Source organism: Spermophilus citellus (assembly GCF_964194105.1).
Source record: "Spermophilus citellus genome assembly, chromosome: 2".
Classification (NCBI taxonomy): Eukaryota; Metazoa; Chordata; class Mammalia; order Rodentia; family Sciuridae; genus Spermophilus; species Spermophilus citellus.
The window spans coordinates 63,793,458-63,811,797 of NC_138183.1; the positions used below are offsets into that span (position 1 = coordinate 63,793,458).

At 39.0% G+C, this 18,340-nt stretch overlaps 1 protein-coding gene across 6 annotated transcripts in view; it reads right to left on the minus strand.

Annotated features, from left to right (window-relative positions):
• Window positions 1–825: 825 nt before the first annotated feature.
• The window catches only part of KDM4C (lysine demethylase 4C), a 401,867-nt gene continuing 384,352 nt past the window's right edge, over window positions 826–18,340 (minus strand). For 5 of the 6 annotated variants that reach the window (XM_081282627.1, XM_081282630.1, XM_081282623.1 and 2 more), the window contains 3 exons: window positions 9,653–9,772; window positions 6,130–6,222; window positions 826–1,919 (listed from right to left, as the gene is read on the minus strand). In XM_081282627.1, coding sequence (XP_081138753.1) covers window positions 1,743–1,919; window positions 6,130–6,222; window positions 9,653–9,772 — 390 coding nt within the window. In that variant the 3' untranslated portion in view covers window positions 826–1,742. The remainder of the gene's footprint in view (window positions 1,920–6,129; window positions 6,223–9,652; window positions 9,773–18,340) is intronic. The other variant, XM_081282628.1, reaches the window with a different exon arrangement.

Genomic DNA, 18,340 nt, shown 5'->3' on the forward strand with positions numbered 1-18,340 from the left:
ATTGGTTTGGCACTTTACTCTCTACCCAGTAAAGGGATACCCTTTTGCCATGTAACGTGGAGATGCATTGCTAACCCCTGGCTTGGGGCTTTCACCCATGTTAACCCAACACCCCACAATGAACTGGGCTGCTTACTTAGCTATGTCTGCTTGCTCTCTCACCTCTACCATTGATATGAGAAGAACATACTGGGCTAGCCCATTGGGTCCACTAGGCTAATAAGAGGCACCCAGAGCACATGTGTGAGCTACCCAAGCCAAGCTAAGCACAGCTGCCAGCTAGGCCCAAACTATGATCCCAAAGATCATAGGCCTAGCTGCCAGCTAGGCCCAAACTACTCTCCCATCTTGAAGGCTTGTGAGCACAGTAAAGGCTTCTAACTGCAGGCTGTTAGGAACCTGCATAGGTTTCTTACACAGCATAAGTGAATAAAACAGACTCCAAGGACTCTGTGCCCTCAAGCCATCCCTTTTCCTGACTGTTCTCCACTCCTCATTTTGTATAATGAGTTGAAGGCCTGGAGGGTCTCCATAGTCCCTTCTAAGGGTAACTGGAACCAGGAAACCTAGCTTGAAAAGCACTTCCAACTCAAGGGTCTCAGACCATCTAAAGCCCAGAGGAGGAGGGAAAAACCCTCAACTGCTCTTGTATAGGGAGGTGAGCCTCACTTTCCAGTGACTCTGGCACAAATGTGCCCACAGCTATGTGAAAAGTCAGTGACAGAAAGAGCGCTATGAAAACCTGGTACATCTTGATAGCCAGGTCCCCAAGAAAACTAGTTTTTCTATTGGTTTAAACACAAACAAGTCAGAAGATGGACCAGATAGGAGAAAATGGAAATCTTTATTTTTAAACACTAGTACATTTTCAGGCTGTTTAAAAAGGAAAAATCATGTTACATTAGTTCAAAACTCTGCATCAAAGCATATTTATTTAAACTCTAATTTCATAAACACATAATGAAAGAAACATATACTTTATAAATATCTACTCAGAATAGGTATTATGAAAAAAAAGTGTTTAAAAATAACAGCCCCAGATCTCCCTCTTTAAATATATAAAATTCCCACAGAATTCATAAGAATTCTTCCTCAAGAGCCAAATATTTCATTTCACAAAGGCCAACTCAGTTCTCATCAGACACAATCAAAAGTAATAGGAATATAAAAAAATGTAAAAGTTCTGTACAAGGGAATACAGATAGCACACGGGTAAATCTCATTACCATACATGCCATTTGTGTTTTAAAAATGTTTTATAAAAACTGCCATTTAAAACAAATAAGTGAGAGTCCTTCCCTGACTGTGGAAAATATATAAATTATCACCTCCCACCTGGGGCATGCAGCTTCCACCTACTGGAGTTGGGGGACAGATGCCTCCACGTGTTTCCTGATGAAGGGTCTGGGACACATTTGGGGACCTGCCTCCTCTCTGGCAGTGGCTTTATCTAGTAGATCATTCATTATTATTTCCTTTCACTTAGAAAAATTCTTTGGGATCATAGAAAACAATTGCTCCCAAGCGAAAGCAAGACCAGGGGATGACTTCTGATTGCTGAATTCAACTAATATGTGTATTCTGTATGCTTGGTGAGCAAATGCTGGAAGCCTGTTTTACCACTGTCAGAGACATAGCCAGTCACCTCCTCTAGCAAAACACATGGCACGGCCCCTAGGTGGTCCCTTTATCTTTTCTCTTCTGGTCCAAGCAGCTCTGTTGCCTGCAGCAGTGTATACTGACTATTGTCTCTTCTGACACTTCTTCTGGAAAGAGCTCTTCAAAAAAGTGCGATACACAGGATCATCCACATACTCGTTCTTAAACCGGGAGCTCAGCACTCTTTGTCGCTTCCTTTCCCCCTGGATTATGTCTGTTCCATAAAAGGTGTCTTCAAATCGCATATCAGACGCTGTGGACTAAAAGGAGCCAGTGTTAGTCTGCAGAAGGGTAAAGCATTCAACCAGCACAGGACTGGATAAAAATCTGAAACCGTGTGGGCATGGAGGGGGTCTAGGGAAGAGCAGAAGACAACCACAGGTCTGCATTCCCATCTCTCCCCACCCAAGTCAGACCAATGACTCTGTTAGCCTCACTTTCTCCAGGACCTCCGGCATATCCCCCCATCTCCACCCCCAGGGACTGTCCACCAATAAAACCAATATTAAACTCTTCTTGTTCTGAGTCTCCCTCACTCTCCATCTGTCATCTGGCTCCTGCCCAATCAGGTCTCTGGCAAATCTGTCAACAGTAATCTCTCATTCATTCTTATTCCTATTTATCTCTGGGCCTCTGCCCCCATCATTTCCCAAAAGAATTCTTGTTAAAGTCCCAGATACAAATTCTTGACTGTTTTGTCACCTAACTACTGCTTCAAGCTTTCCTTTCTGCCCTTTTATGAGCTCTTGTCATTACCCTCCTCCTCCTCTGATTACTCATTTCTGATGTCCCAGGGGTTCCCTTTCTTAAATATCTGCTCAATTCTGATGCTGCTGAGGTTCTGAATCTGGCCTTTTCCTCTCCAAACCTTTACGCCCACAACTGTGGCTCCAAAATCTCCCATGCCCAGGCCTGCTAGTTTACCTGCCCACAGGTACCTCAGAGTCTATCTCAGAGGCACTTCGAATTAACCAGTGCTAAACTAAACTTAAAATCATCGTCTTCTGTTGCTGTCCTTTTTTTTTCTCCTGTAAATGGCACCCCCATTCTCATCTATCCAGTTATACTAGTCAGAAACCTAGATGCCTCTGTAGGCATTCTTTTATCTTCACCCTATACAGGATCCCTCCCGCTATACCCCCAAATCCTCCTGACCCCAAGGCACAGGCCTTCCCACTTCCTCTCCCAACCACCCTGACTAATGGCACAGTCCCATCTATTTCCCACATAATGACTGAAAGGAAGCTCTCTAGATACTCTCTGATTATATGACTAGCTATGACTCTATGTCACAACTTATGATTTTTCAGTAGCCCTACTGCTTCAAGATGACATGCACGCTTGGTTGGCTGAACTTATATAACCTGGTAAATCTCACCCCATTTTCTGGTAGACTGAACTGATCACATCCTTGGTCTACTTCACTGGCTCGGGGCCTCAAGTTTCTGTCTTGGACACACTGTTTCCCTTTGCTCTATCACGTCTACCACAGAGAAGCTCAAGATTCCTGTCACCTCCACATGTCAACACAGGAGAATGAGGGTGGTGGGACAGGTAAGCTTCTTCCCATCAAAGGTTTGCTGAAGGCGAGGTATATTAGGAACTGTGCACCAAATTTTGTATGTTCCCAATACCAAACACTGTGCCAAGCACTCAGTTACTGCTTGTTAAGTGCTGAGGGAAGGTGCTCAGGCTTTTTCTATGACACTTAGGCAAAGTCCAGAGTCTACAGGAAAGCCCTATTTTTGCTTCCTAATTCCCTATTATTTTGCCACCTAAAATACATTCTCAACTGATTCTCAGTGAGGTGGATGACTTCCGATGACAACAACACACGGTGCACCTCACTAGGTCACTAAGACCATCTTCCCTGGTTGGTGACAAAATAGACTGGCTTTTCAGACTTGAAACATATGGTCCATAGGGAAAAGAAAGACAAAGGGAATAGTACAAAGAAGGCTTAAAACTAAAATTGGTCCCAACTGTTGAGCTTTGCATGTTCTCTGCCAGTTCATGGAGCTGCTCATCCAGGACAACAGGCTACCTCCACGGGCTCCTCCACACTGCCTACTTTTACTCAGGAAGAAAACCACATGGCTCTAGGTTGGTTGGATACCCTCTGCCATTAGGAAAAAACATTTTGTTTCATTCATTCTTAGCAATGTACTTGCTCTGAGTAATTTTTCATTTTTATAAGTGCTAAAAAGTTATCAAAGGAGAAAATAAAATATCTCTGAAAGTGTTGCCACTGTGCAGAAATAGCAAAAGTCAGCCTCTCAAACACAATAATAAAGCCAATTTACCAGGAGCTCTAGTTAATTATGCACCGTTGCCATGGCTATTCTGCGAGACAATAAAAGGTAATGGGGCCATTTCTGAAGTAAGTAGAGAAGAACCCAGTACCATCACAAGGTGGACTGCTGATTCTTTTGAAAAATTTACCCCCTGCCAGTGTGAGTCTCAGTGAGCCTAAGTCATTAAAACACAAGGCCCCCCAATGAGGACTGCTAAGCTATCTCCTTAAAAAGCAAAAAAGATTCCTCTAACCATAAAATATCTTCCATCAATGAATTTTTCAATTCGATTTGTTTTATAAACTAGAAAAAAATAGCAAGCATGGGCGAATAACCCAAGAGTCAGAGGGTTATTCACCCACCTCAAGGAAAGGCACATCTGTCTTTGATCCAATAACCACAAAGGCTGGATGGAGTGACCATGAGCCTTCTCCTAAAGGTATTTCCTGCTAGTTTCAGCTTTTTGGCATAATAGTCTGCTTTCCAGGTGTATGTATGTGATCCATACATTTTTCATTGATTTTTTTTAACTAAAAAAATCTGAGAAATAAAAACAACAACAGCAACAAGTTGGGCTTGCTCAGAGAAATGGACTTTTAAAAATTCAGGATCTGTGTTCAGATAAAACCACCTGAGAAGGCATCCTGGTATCACAGCCAAATCTACTATGGAACAAAGAGATTGTGCTCAGAGTAGAAAGCAAAGAACTTTTTCTAATGTGATTAAGAAATAGTACATGAAATCTACAAGAGTTGGCAGGCAAGGTACTTAGTCAGACATGGATTAGAAAACCAAAGGCTTTAGGAACTTCCATAAGGCTACCTACTCCAATACTGACCCTCTAAATCTCTAGGGGCTAAGGAAAGAAAGGACAGACAGGGAGGGCAGAGGACAGCCCACAGGAGGCAGGAAGAGAGTGAAGGCAGCTGTCTCTAACATTTTCGAAGTAAGAGATTTCAAGATCTTAGAACAATGATAAGGTATCTAGGTTTTTAAGGACTACATTAAGATTTAGCTGGTGTCTTTACAATAGGCTTAGTTTTTTTCTCTCCGTCAGTTATTAATTTGGTGGTTAATCTGTTCACAGGTCCCCTGCATGCTGCATTTCTCATTGGAATGGGGGTAGCAGTCCAGTGGCTTACACTCTTTTCCTGTCTATTTCACTTTGAAGGACCTTTCTCCTGGGGATACAACTTGGAGGGAAAATCAGTTCACACCTGGTGCAGTTACTCTGTGGTCAGGATTCCAACTGACAGGAGAAGGAGTTGAATATACAAGTGAATATTAAGAATACCCTGGGTTTTTCCAAAATATCCAACAATAACGCTACTGTTGCAAAAAAAGTATTCCAGACGCATTACCGAAAAGTAAGACTGTCATTTACTCAGGAAAATACTTTTCACTTCAGTCAGGAAAAATACCATTCATTTATATTTCCCTGTTTAAGGTTTATCACTTCAGAGATGCAATGGATATAATTTTAAATGAGCAGGATTTGATTTTATTTTAGGGTCCATTAACTATTTTATGGCACAATAAGGTAAAACCTAAATTTTGGTTAATTATACTTTTTAACAATTTCAGTTTAGATTATTTATCCATATTTATTTATCTTTTAGTGGTTTGTAGTAGGCTTGAAACTAATATTTTCTTTTTTAAAATTCCTTTAGCATTCCCACTATTAGTAAAGTGAGAGCCTTGTTTAATTATGAATGAACACAAACATAAGTGAACTTCAGATACAAAACTTAATCAATGCATGATAAGGCTACTGGAGAGCAGACATTTTTATGCTGAGTCTCCTTTAATCTACTACTGAATATTTCCTTTTAATGTTGCTGTTGCTAACAAGATAGCAAATGCCTTGATGGTATCTACAATCCTGGCATTTCACATGGAGGACTTATTCAATGACTATTTTTGTGCATCAGTAAATGTCAATATGAAGAACTGTCATTTGACCTCATTAAAGAAAAATAAGCCATGTGTACTAGTTTCCCTGTTTGTGGACAGATTTAAGCTTTGTATTTGGTAGGTTTTAATACGGGAAAAGTTGCATTGGCTTTCTTCAAAATTAATACAAAAGCCCAAGAATGTTTCCCGCTGTGCTTGGGAAGCAAGGGAGGGGATAAGGACTTCCCTGGTGGGTCTCCAAGTGTCATTTGCCAGCACTTACATAACGAGCCTTCACTCTCTTGGGTAATTCTTCATCTAAGGTATAGATGTCCTCTCTCTTCATTGCTATCTGGGATCCGTCTTCAAACTCAACCTAATGAAATATAAGACATTTTGATATATATTAAATTCAGACAAGCACTGATCATTTTTAAGATTTGTAATTAACTATGTGAAAAAGGGAAAAAAAGACTCAAGCAGAACAAACATGGAAACAGTCAACACCTAGGGAACTAAGAAGAGTTCTTTCTCTTATCATTTGAAAACAACCAAGATTATTGAACACGAGTGTCATGGAATATGAGTTATCAAAATTGTATCCCCTAAAGCAAAAAAAGAAAAGTAGGGGCTGATTAAATTTCTCAGAAAATGAGTCAGTGGCAAAATCAGCATTAAGACTACCTGGGCCTGTTATTGCTATGTGACTTTAAGAGACTCTGCAACATAACAGGGAGAGCTGCTCCTCTCTGTAAAGTAAGATCACATATTTATTTTCATATTATAATCTTCCCAGATAAAACAACTACTCAAGTTCTCATACAGTTTTAACTTTCAAAACTCTCTTTTGTCAAACTCAAATGGGTCAGAAAAATCCTAGTTTCCGACTTTACAGCATGCAAACCTCATCAATGTGTGAGAATACATCATCTAAAAGAAAAATGTTCAAAATCTGTTTCATGTTAACAAAGCAGCAGCAAATAATTTCATAATTTTCAGTACTCTGAAAGATTTTGACAGAGAAAGGTACATGACACTAGCCAAACAGATACCTGGGGTGTGGGCTCAGGTTTACTGCAGCATGAGCTCTATCAGGAGAAAACAAACCAATGGAAGTGGGAGGAACATCTGCTACATTCTAATCTAATCCACATACGATATTTCAGAAATCCTTAACTTCTTTCTTTGTATGAATTCTTTACTTTTAAAAAATGAAGCTGGGTGTACTGGTGCATACTTATAATCCCAGTTGCTCAGGAGGTTAAGGTAGGATGATAACAAATTCAAAGACAGCCTCAGCAACTTACTGAGGCCCTAAGCAAGTTAGCAAGACCCTGTTTCAAAATTAAAAAAAAAAAAATTAAAGACTGGGGATGTGGTTCAGTGGTTAAGCATCCCTGAGTTCAATCCCTGCTAACAAAACAAAACAAAGAAAAAAAAACATGCTGATACTGATAGTCAGATGCTGAGTTAAACAATGCAGCTGTGCTATTAATAAAGAAAAACATCTATTGGGAAAAAAACAACTATAATGAAATAGAAAATTAAATATAATCTTTACTTAAACTTTTTTCTCTTTTCTAATTAAAATTCTTATTATCCACAAACTGCTAACATTTGACTAAGCTGGACAATAGGTGGAATTAGGTCTCTGTCACAAGACAACTCTTGCTGTCATTTCCCATAAGCCTGAATAAAGGTGGGAAGGGTTTTCTTCCTGGATTTGTCTTAGCAGAAAGGTTTCTTTAATATTTAATTAGGCCAAGGTGTTGTCTCATTTATACTATTTGATAGCAGAGCTAGAACAACCAGTGTGTACTTTCATTCATTATAGATCATTTGAAAATTCTAAGAGAAAAAGGCAATTACAAAACTGAGAGAGTATGGAATGCTAACCTAAGGGGACCGGCCATTTAGTTTGCTTGGGACTTTAAAGCTTCGCAATGCAGGACTTGCAGTACTAAAATCAGGGAGGGTCTTTTACTCTAGCAGGAGAAAGCTGAGTGTAAATTCTGACCCTTCTCTTTACACACAGCTCTTGAACATACTATCAAAATTGTATTCTTTTTATTAAAAAATAACTTAAAAATTTGTTCATGGAGTCTTTTTTCTCTCGTTTGTAAAACAATAACATCTACTTCACAAAACTACTGTGAGGGTAAAAAATGTACACACTTAGGATACTTAGCACTGTGAACAAGGTGTTTGAGTTATATCTATTTTTATAAATGTCTCCGCTTATTCAATGGTGAAGTTGAATAATTAGACACAGAACACAAAACAATCTCAAAAGGCCACTTGGTTTAATGAGAAATTTTAAACTACTTGTGCTTGAGAGACAATTTTAATATTAATCTTAACTTTTTCATTAAGTCTATAAATATACCCATAGTTTTATGTTGACAGGCCATCATAAATTCAACTGAAGTTAACACACTGATTACTAATTAGCCTGAATTTCAACATGTCCTCATTATGTGATACTTTCAATGTAATTTGCTACATGGAAGAAGTTTCACTTTTGCACTTATTGTTTAATTAAATGTAATTCTTTTTCTTTTGAACGATGTAGTAACGCTTCTTTCCCAAGAATCTCCAATATTGTCAGCCCTTGTTACAGTTTTTGTTTAATTCTGAACAATTAATGCAAAGAAGCTATATAGCACCTACCTTATCATATTTAACCTGAATCTGCAACTTAACACTGTCACCGGTGCCACATGCAAAGGGAGAGACGGTCTACACATACAAATGGAAAAACAGCCTGTACACATAACACAGGATGCAGGTTGTAAGTCCTGCCCTCACTACTCCATTTGGGATTTTCTAGACCACGAAAAATATTCTCTCCTAAGTTTTTCAAATTCCTTTGAACACCTTTAATTATACTATACTCCAGTTTCTGATGCTGTCTTAAAATGTAATCTTCCATTTAAGCCCTTGCCCCTTATCAGTCTTTGAAGAATTTCTCTTCTGAAACTAGCAGTATTATCATTCTTAAGCTGTTTTTCAACTTAGCAGGCCTGAACCTTCTTGCTTTTTCTACTTTTACTTCAATCTCCCTATTTTCTCTCTACCACTTTACTTGGAATGTTGATTTTTGCCACAGTGTTACTGAAGACACTCCAAAATGCTGGTTCTAATAAATGTGTCCCTTTTTGAAGGAACAGAAATACACATCTTGTTTGATCTTAACTCATCCTTATTTTTGGTAGGAACAAAATAATTTAATTTTTAACTGCATATTCTTTAATACTATGCAGAGTTTATAATAGAGAACAGAAGAGCCACTGGATAGGTGCCCTTTTCCCTAAACATGCACTCCGTTATGTGCACAACCACCATCAGCTCCTTTGGACATTAACGGGCTGATCTGAGCCAATACACCACTAGTTTAGGTGTAGGTGATATGCTCACAGGGTTATGGGTCTCCAGCAAAAGTCATCATTTCAGGGGCAGCTGGCTGATGAACAGCCAACAATGTCCTGGCTCAAGGTGAGATGAACCAGCCAACTGGGCTCTCCTCATGTAATAGGGACAAGGAAAACAACCTGTTTAGTTGTTTATCATTTTGGCTGAACCAAACCCTAACAAACCATTCATCACATGTTGTTGGAGTTTCCCAGTGTCCAGCCTTGTAACCAAACTCCAGAACTGCAACCTGGGTCAGCAGGTATCGAATCTTTGTCTCCTTCATAAAGAGGCACCCCAAGTTCATCCCAAGTTCATATGACTTAGCATACTCCAAATGCTCTCTCCCTCGGGTACCTCATGTCCATCAGTGTCACAGATAGGGCAGCACCCACCTGGTACATATAGGCAACATTTGATCCAAGATATTTTGCCCCATAGAGTTTGCCATCGGGCCACTTGACTTGGACAACTTCTCCCTCTGCAGGAGGACCCAGCTTCAAGCAGTCTCGGCTCTGAGGAATAAACAGAGACAAGGCTTTTCAAGGCTAGTGCCTAAGTGACTCCATTTAGAACTGAGCAAATGATGAACTCCTAGCAATTAAAAGGAGTTACTGCCTCTGTGTTTTATGGATTATGATCTTGCATGGGTGTTCAGAGGAAGAAAGATGAGCCAAAGGAGTACTTAAAGATTCAGCTTACATCATAAAGTTGCAAAGGAACCACCATAATCCAAGCAGGAAAAAACCAGCACCATTTACATTTGCTATTTGACAAAGAATTGTTCAGGGGGTAACTAAAGTATGCATAGAAACTGCTTTAGCTGAGAAATAGACTAGTAATGATTTAAACACCTGACATATATTCAGCATTTTGTAGTTAACAAAATGCTTTAGCACACATCTCATTTGATCATGATAATCACTCTCTGAAGTAGACAGATTATTAATTATCCCCATTTTCCTGACAAGGAAGCTAAGCCTCCACAGATGTTCCCTTGAGGTTTCAGGATCTTTTGAGAAGTGAAATTGCATGTGAGAGTAGGAGCTGAAGACACCCAGGTGAGGTAAGAGCTGTTTGACTTGCCAAGGTGGAAGGGGAAAGGCGAGAGGGGTACCTGTAGCACAGCTGCAGAAGTAGGAAGGTAAAGTCCTGCCTAGAATGCCTCTTAAGAACCCTGCTCCTTTCCAAAAAGGAATGCTTCTGCCAGCTTTGGCTTCTCCCATTAAGTAACCAATCCACTCCTTCCCACAGGAAATCATAGTGGCACTGTAATCAAGAGTCCAAAAATCTCATTTCAGTTCTTTAGGTTTATGGTGCTACTTCCTAAGGCAATTCAGAGAAAATTCCCCAGATGAGTGCTTTTTTAAGGGGAGGGGATAGAGGTAAAATATTTTCACAGTTTATAAACTCTCAAATTTGCATGTATAAGGACTGGGGATGTAGTTCAATGGCAGAGTGCTTAACTAGCATGTGTGAAACCCTGGGTTTGATCCCCAGCACCACCCTCCAAAATTGTATGTATTGAATAAGACATAATAAACTTTTAACACAAAGGAAATAAATACTTTGTAATTTTTTGCATACTTAGCTATTCATGATTTGCAAATACTGGCATTTTACTGATGAGGCCAATCTGACTGATTGAAATATACACTTGACCAATCAAGATATAAATGCAGCCTGGGCATGATCTGAGGTTTAAATGAGAGGCACACAGAGGAAATATTTGGTTGTTTATGACTAGAAACCCACCATGTGTTTCATTTTATTATTAATAGAAATTCTGCCTTACGAAGGAGTGGCCATTTTATTGTTGGATAAGGACTATACACAAAAGACCCAGCTATTCATTTTCCTAACTGCAGACCATGCTTTCCTTGAGAGCTACAGGCAAAACCAACCAACCAAACTGGTGTGCTCAGAGGCTCTACAGAACTGATAGTTTGCATTTAACTTAGTAAAATGAAAATAAGTCTATTCCCAGCCTTCATAATATTTGACCTCAGGGTGTGCAGAATTGAAAGAATAGACTGTAGAAACATACTCTACATATGCCCACATGGGTTTATCACCTCATCTCACACTTCCTTTTGAAAGAGTTATGTGGTACTAAGAACAATGGAGGCACAGCTTCTAAATACATAAAGAATGCATGTGTCCAATCTCCTAGGATAGGTGGTCACATCAGCTCTGGAATTACTCTGCAATGAAACCCAGATGCTTTGGTAATTATGTGGGGTGGGTAGGCTGAATGCACATCTTCCCTCTGCTGAAATTTTCTTGTACATGGAAGGAACTCCACTAGGGTAATGCTCCAGGAGGCTCTTCTTTGCTCCTCAGAACTGCTATTAAGAGGATGAGAAGTGACTTACTTTTATTGTTGACTGTATTTCTCAAACTAGGTGTCATGGTATCCTGGGGGCACCATAGCAACTCACACTATCCGCGTGGAATAGAGGGGAAACACAGTGACACAGAGATTCCCAGCTTACTAGTACTATTAAATTGGTTGGACCAGACTTAACAAAACTGTCTGGTATTTCTTTTGACCTAAAGACATTGTAAAAAATATTCTTGAGATATTAAGGATGTTGTAAAGCCAAGACAGTTTGGTGATCTCTGGTTTATCCCCTGCTCCTTTTGGAGCTACTCTACAGTCAGGGAACATGTACTCTGCTCTGCTCCTTCAAAACAGAAAAGCCTGCGGTTTCCTGTACTACCTGTCATGAGGTAAGTCTAATTCCAAGGCCCAGGATTAAGAAACCTATTTGCCCACAACATGAGACATACTCCCCAGTATTTTGTTTTATTAATAATGAAGGTGACAGTTTTAATCCCCATATCTTGGCTCCTTCGTCTTTTTGTGAAACTTCCTCAAACAGGATGAGAAGTGTTATTTATTTTTGAATCCCAAAAGAAGGATGTCAAGGCCTCAGGAAATACAGGGGCCTATATTCCCCATGTATTTACTTAAAACAAACAAGCTCTAAAGTGAGAGTTAGGACATTTCTTTAAAACTTAAATCTTTAATTTTATCCATATGACCTTCAACAGAAAGTTTATTGAACTTTAAAATATAATGTCAAATAAATCCAGTCTCATAATTTAGGTATCATGTCACTAAGGTAAAGCAATAGAAATGTGAACTAGATAGACAAGTATAAAGTATATTTGAGCAACTAATTATAAAAATATAACTTTATTAAAAATCTATGTAACTTTACTAATGACAAGAAATTCATTTTTAAAAGGGGTTTTCAAATACTAAATACAGTATATATACAATCTGATATCTTATTTACTAATTGTCAATCCTTTAACTCCCAACAAATCTTAACTTGACACTGAAAGTGCCTGACCCCAAATAACTCTGTATAGCACAGCTTCCATCTGTCGTTGCTCTCGATAAGCCACAAAGATCAAATTCATAAACCTTCATGTCAAACTCTAGGGGAGAATTTCAGTTTGCTTTCTCCATTTCCTTGCTTTCAGAATTCTTTTTCTGTATCCATAATAAGTAAAAAATAATTAACCATCTCTAACAAGATCAATTGTTCTGCAACTCACTGCCCCCATCCAGAAGGCATTGCTCTTAGCCATGATGGCTACTTCTCACACTTTGCCAGGTTATTTAGCTGGAAGTGGACATATACAAAGTTAGTATGTAAAATTCATTATATGCTCCCAATCTACTTTCCAAAAGATGTAAGGCAGTTCATAGCAAGACACAAAAGAACCTATTTCTGTAACATCCAGCTTCCACTGGAAAAAAATAGTACCAGTTCATCAGCTGTCTCCCATTTTGAGTTTGACAGAAACACTCTATTACTGCGTAGGATATAAAGCATTTAAACAGGAATCAAACTAGGAATAAGTAGGATGATGAAAAGAAGTTGAATGGCTTTGATATTAAGGTTTCCCTGATTCCTCACAAGCAGAAGCTGCTGGGTGTCCCCCAAATTGTCACTATCACTAAATAAATACCAACTTTCTGACCACCTACTATGTGTGCAATACTAGCAGGCCATAATCCCCATCTGCCCACTCTAGAGACAGACAGAAGGCATGTTGCTCCCTCTTGGTGGCCTGTCACACAGAGCCCATAGCTTTGTAGCCCATGATCACAAAGCAGAACTTTATTTGATTTAGAAACTGGGTTTCTGGGTAAGATTTCATTGGGGGGTGGGGGAGAAGGAGAGGTTTCTTTTAAAAGTAGAAGATCTCAAAAAATTAGAAAGGTCCAAAAGTGAAATAAATCCTTTCACAGTAATAGCTTGAAGGAACTGCCTTCTCAAAGAGCTGGCTCACACCTCCCTGGCTATGCACTGGGAACCAGGCACTAGGGTGCAGCTTCAAGTGTGATCCTGCAATGAGGACACACATTAAAGAGTAAAGATTCCAGCGTCCCCCAAAGCTCTCTGTGAGTCAAGTGATTCTTTTTTAAGTATTCTAGAATTTAGGAGCAGTTATACAAAGAATATAGAATGTTAAAGAGATCTTTCCTAATACAATTCTTGGTGTGTTATTAGAGCAAGTAAACACCTTTGCTGGAAAATTATATGCGTTAAAATCTTGACAATGATATACCTTCTCAGCTGCTGTCCAAACTGCTGAAGCAGTTGCCCTCACCTGACATGAACAGCTGTTTACCACTTGCTGTGCTGCCTCCAGGGATGTGTGAACTCACCTAGAATCTACCAGAGCCTTGTTCACAGGGACATTAGTATCTGGAACTGCCAGTAAGCCTGTAGCTACAGTACTAAATGGATGTGAAAATTAAAGACAGAAATAATAATCCTAGTCATGAGTGGACTCTTGGTTATGGTCAATTACTTAAAGAACTGATCTAGCAATCCAGGCAAGAGAGCATTCTCTTGTCATGTCACATCCTCACCAAAGTTAAAGAATGGGATTCTACTAACTACAAGAGAAGAGCCCAAGGCAATTTTGATCATTTGAATTCTGAAGTCACCATGTTCTTGGAACTCTTCCTGGGCCCTTTGAAAGGGACCCCAGAAGCTGCTGTCCTTGATTATTGCCTGTCTTAACCCTGTCCCACTCCCATCTCCACCACTGTTTCTAACACAAATCAACCAGAGGGCAGGCAGTCCCACCTATTAGCCCAGTTGCACCAGATGAAGACATGGCACATGAATCTCTGGTAGTTAATGGGCATATATAGTTTGGAACCTCTGACAGGCCCCCTTGGGGAAAATGCTTAAGTGACTTGGATCAAACTGATGCCAGCAGCTGCTAGCACACTGAAAAATAATCACAGCTCATTACCGGACTCTGGAAGGGATTAACAAGACTGACTGACAGCCATGTGATAATTGTTGTGGCTACATGTCATGTGTTTGGCTGCCTAGCATCTGAAGCCCCTTCTCCCCTTAGAGTTTCTTTCAGAGGGAGGCAGAGCTGGTCTGCTATGACAGATGCTGAGCAATGCCAGATACTCTTCCCTAGCTTCTCTGGCAGCAAAGATATCAACAGAGGCCCAGCCTAGGATTTAGAACCTGTGATCAGAGACACAGAAAAACAAGTAGAGGGCAGAAGGCTCTCAGAAGGCAGCAGTAGCAGAAGCACTGGGATGCTCGAGGCAGAGTTCAGGGCCAGTTTGATGACACCATCCTTACTGATCTGCCCACAGTCTTGGCTGAGTGGCCTTCCTTGGTTTTATGTTTCCTCATCCTTGTTCTACATTCTTGAAGAGCCTGAAACTCCCCACTAACCTTTCACTAAATTCCTGTAGAGCCTAAATCAGAAGCAGTTTCAGTTGTTTGTCAATAGTCCTGACAGGCAAATAACTGCTGTTTGGGTGATAGCAGGCCTCTTCTCTCACAAAGAGAAAAAGAAACCTTTTACTTAATGGTGGAATACAAAACTGGAGGTCTCCACACCACCCAATCCTAATTCAAAAAGCCCAGGAGTAGAATGATCCCCTGTAAAGGAAGTGAACATACTGAAAGAAATACTTTCATTAAATTCCTGTAGAGCCTAAATCAGAGGTAGTTTCAGTTGTTTGCCAATAGTTCACAAGGTTTCAATAGGTTTGCCTACCTGTTCACAAGGCTTGGCCTAGATGACTTATATCATCTCCAAGTTTTCAACATGCACCATAGTGTGAAGATGCACCAATTTTGAGGATCCCACAGAATGTATCCCAGACCATAAACATAAAGTCAGAAGCTTTTTGAACAATGGAAGGTTCTTAGGAATGGAAAGGGAGCTATACTACTTTGGACTGTTTGTTAAATATAAGTCATAAGTACTCTTCATACAGAGCTTAGTATGAAAAAACGTGTTTTTCACTTTTCTATATTCATTAGGGAAGCTTGTAGAATTTTTCAAAAATGACTCATATCTTTATCACCTAGAAGTGATCACTGTCATCATTTGGATTTTTTTCCTCTTTGCTTGTATGCATTTTTTTAAGAGCTAGGACATCCTATACATATGTACACTTAACACATGGTTTATCCCCACCCCACCCCCACATAGATTGGACCTTTATTTTTCCAATAAGCTTTCACATAAAAGCTGAACTAGTTTTCAAGAGAGCAGATAGGTTGTTGCCTTTTGTCAAGTGCTCAGGATTGCAGTTCATATATGTTCCTTCATTTATTCAACAGCATTTGGGCATGAGGGTCTTTTCTTTTTTATTGAGGTAAAATATATGTAACATAAAATTTATCATTTTAACCAAATTTAATTGTACACTCCAAGGGTCCTAAGTACCTTCATAATGTACTGAAACCATCACCATCCTCCACCTGGAGAACTTTTACATCTTCCTAAATTGAAACTCTGTAGCCATTAAACAACTCTCCATTCCCCCTCCCTCCAGTCCCTGGTAGCCTCCATTCACTTTCTGTCTCTAGGAATTTGATTATTTTAAGAATTTCATTTTACATATATTTGTTGATTGACTATCATCTTCTGAGAAGTGTCTGTTCAGGTCCTTAGCCCATTTATTGATTGGGTTATTTGTTGTTGTTGTTTTGTGTGTGTGTGTGCGTTAAGCTTTTTGAGTTCTTTATATATCCTAGAGATTAGTGCTCTATCTGATGTGTGAGGGGTAAAGATGTGCTCCCAAGATGTAGATTCTCTACTCACCTCACAGATTGTTTTGCTGAGAAGAAACTTTTTAGTTTGAATTCATTCCATTTATTGTTTTCAATTCTTGCGCTATAGGAGTCTTATTAAAGAAGTTGGGACCCTATACCACATGATGAAGATTAGGGCCTACTTTTTCTTCTATTAGACACAGAGTCTCTGGTTTAATTCCTAGGTCCTTGATCCACTTTGAGTTGAGTTTTATGCATGGTGAGAGATAGGATTTAATTTCATTTTGTTGCATATGGGTTTCCAGCACCATTTGTTGAGGAGGCTATCTTTTCTCCAATGTATGTTTTGGGCACCTTTATCTAATATAAGATAAATAAAATGTTTATCATCTCTAGCAATTAGAGAAATGCAAATCAAAACTACTCTAAGATTTCATCTCACTCCTGTCAGAATGGCAGCTATTACAAAGACAAACAACAATAAGTGTTGGCGAGGATGTGGGGAAAAAGATACACTCATACATTGCTGGTGGGATTCCAAATTGGTGCAGTCAATATGGAAAGCAGAATGGAGATTCCTTGGAAAACTGGGAATGGAACCACCATTTGATCCAGCTATCCCTCTCTTCGGTCTATACCCAAAGGACTTAAAAACAGCATACTACAGGGACATAGCCACATCGATGTTTATAGTAGCACAATTCATAATACCTAAACTGTGGAGCCAACCTAGATGCCCTTTAGGAGATGAATGGATTAAAAAAAAATGTCGCATATATACATAAAGGAATATTACTCAGCAATAAAAGAGAATGAATCATGGCATTTGCAGGTAAATGGATGGTATTAGAGAAGATAATGCAATGTGAAGTTAGCCAATCCCCCCCCAAAAAAAAATGCTGAATGTTTTCTCTGATATAAGGTGATTGACTCATAGTGAGCTAGGGAGGGTGAGCATGGGAGTAATAGACGAGCTCTAGATAGGGGAGAGGGATGGAAGGAGAAGGGAAGGGACAGGGTGTTAGCAATGATGGTGGAATGTGATGGACTTCATTATCCAAAGTACATGTATGAAGATATAAATTGGGTGTGAATATACTTTATATACACCCAGAGGTATGAAAAATTGTGCTCCATATGTGTAATATGAATTGTAATGCATTCCGTTGTCATTTATTTAAAAAATAATAATTAAAAAATGGGGAAAAAAGAATTTCACGTAAATGGAATCATATAATTTTTCCCTTATGTACACTTACAATTTTGTACCTTGCTATTGTCATCTATGACTGCATCATGAGCCTTTTATTAGTTATTATCCTTTTAAAACTCCATTCTACTGTCTGAATATATGCAACATTATGGATATACCACAATTAATTTAGCCACTCTTTTAATATTAGATATTTAGATCATGACAATTTTGTCCTATCAAGTATAATGCTATTGTGTATTTTTTTCCATAAATTTTTTGTCAAAATTACTAACTACATTCTTAGAAAATAGACTCTTGTAATAGAAATTACTTGGTAAAAAGGCACATAAACTATTTATAAAGCTAATTTCATCTTCTTTGAAAAATTCAACATCAGACTCATTTCTCTAGTGCAGTAAATCTAATCTTAACCAGAAACTCCTCATTTGATTAGTCTGAGGTGGTTCCAAGACGAATGCCCTCCCAGGCAACCTGAGGCTAAGTTAGGCTAAGAATCACTGTTCTTGGAGGTTATTCCAGAGTGCACATTATTTCACAGCATAGACTACACGTTCCATGTACTTAAAAAGGATCAGTTTTATTCTCTTTCCTCTGACTGTATCTTCTTTACCATGAAAGCCTTCTAACATGCTTAAAAGAAAATCTGGAATTCTCTGATCCAGAATTATCTGTATCTACATATGCTTCAGGCTTAGGGTTAACAAATTCAAGTCATTCTGGGAAAACACTAAGTCTGATGTTCAGTTTTCCTTTTTTTTTTTTTTTTTTTTTTAAAAAGAGAAAAAGTATCCCAAGAC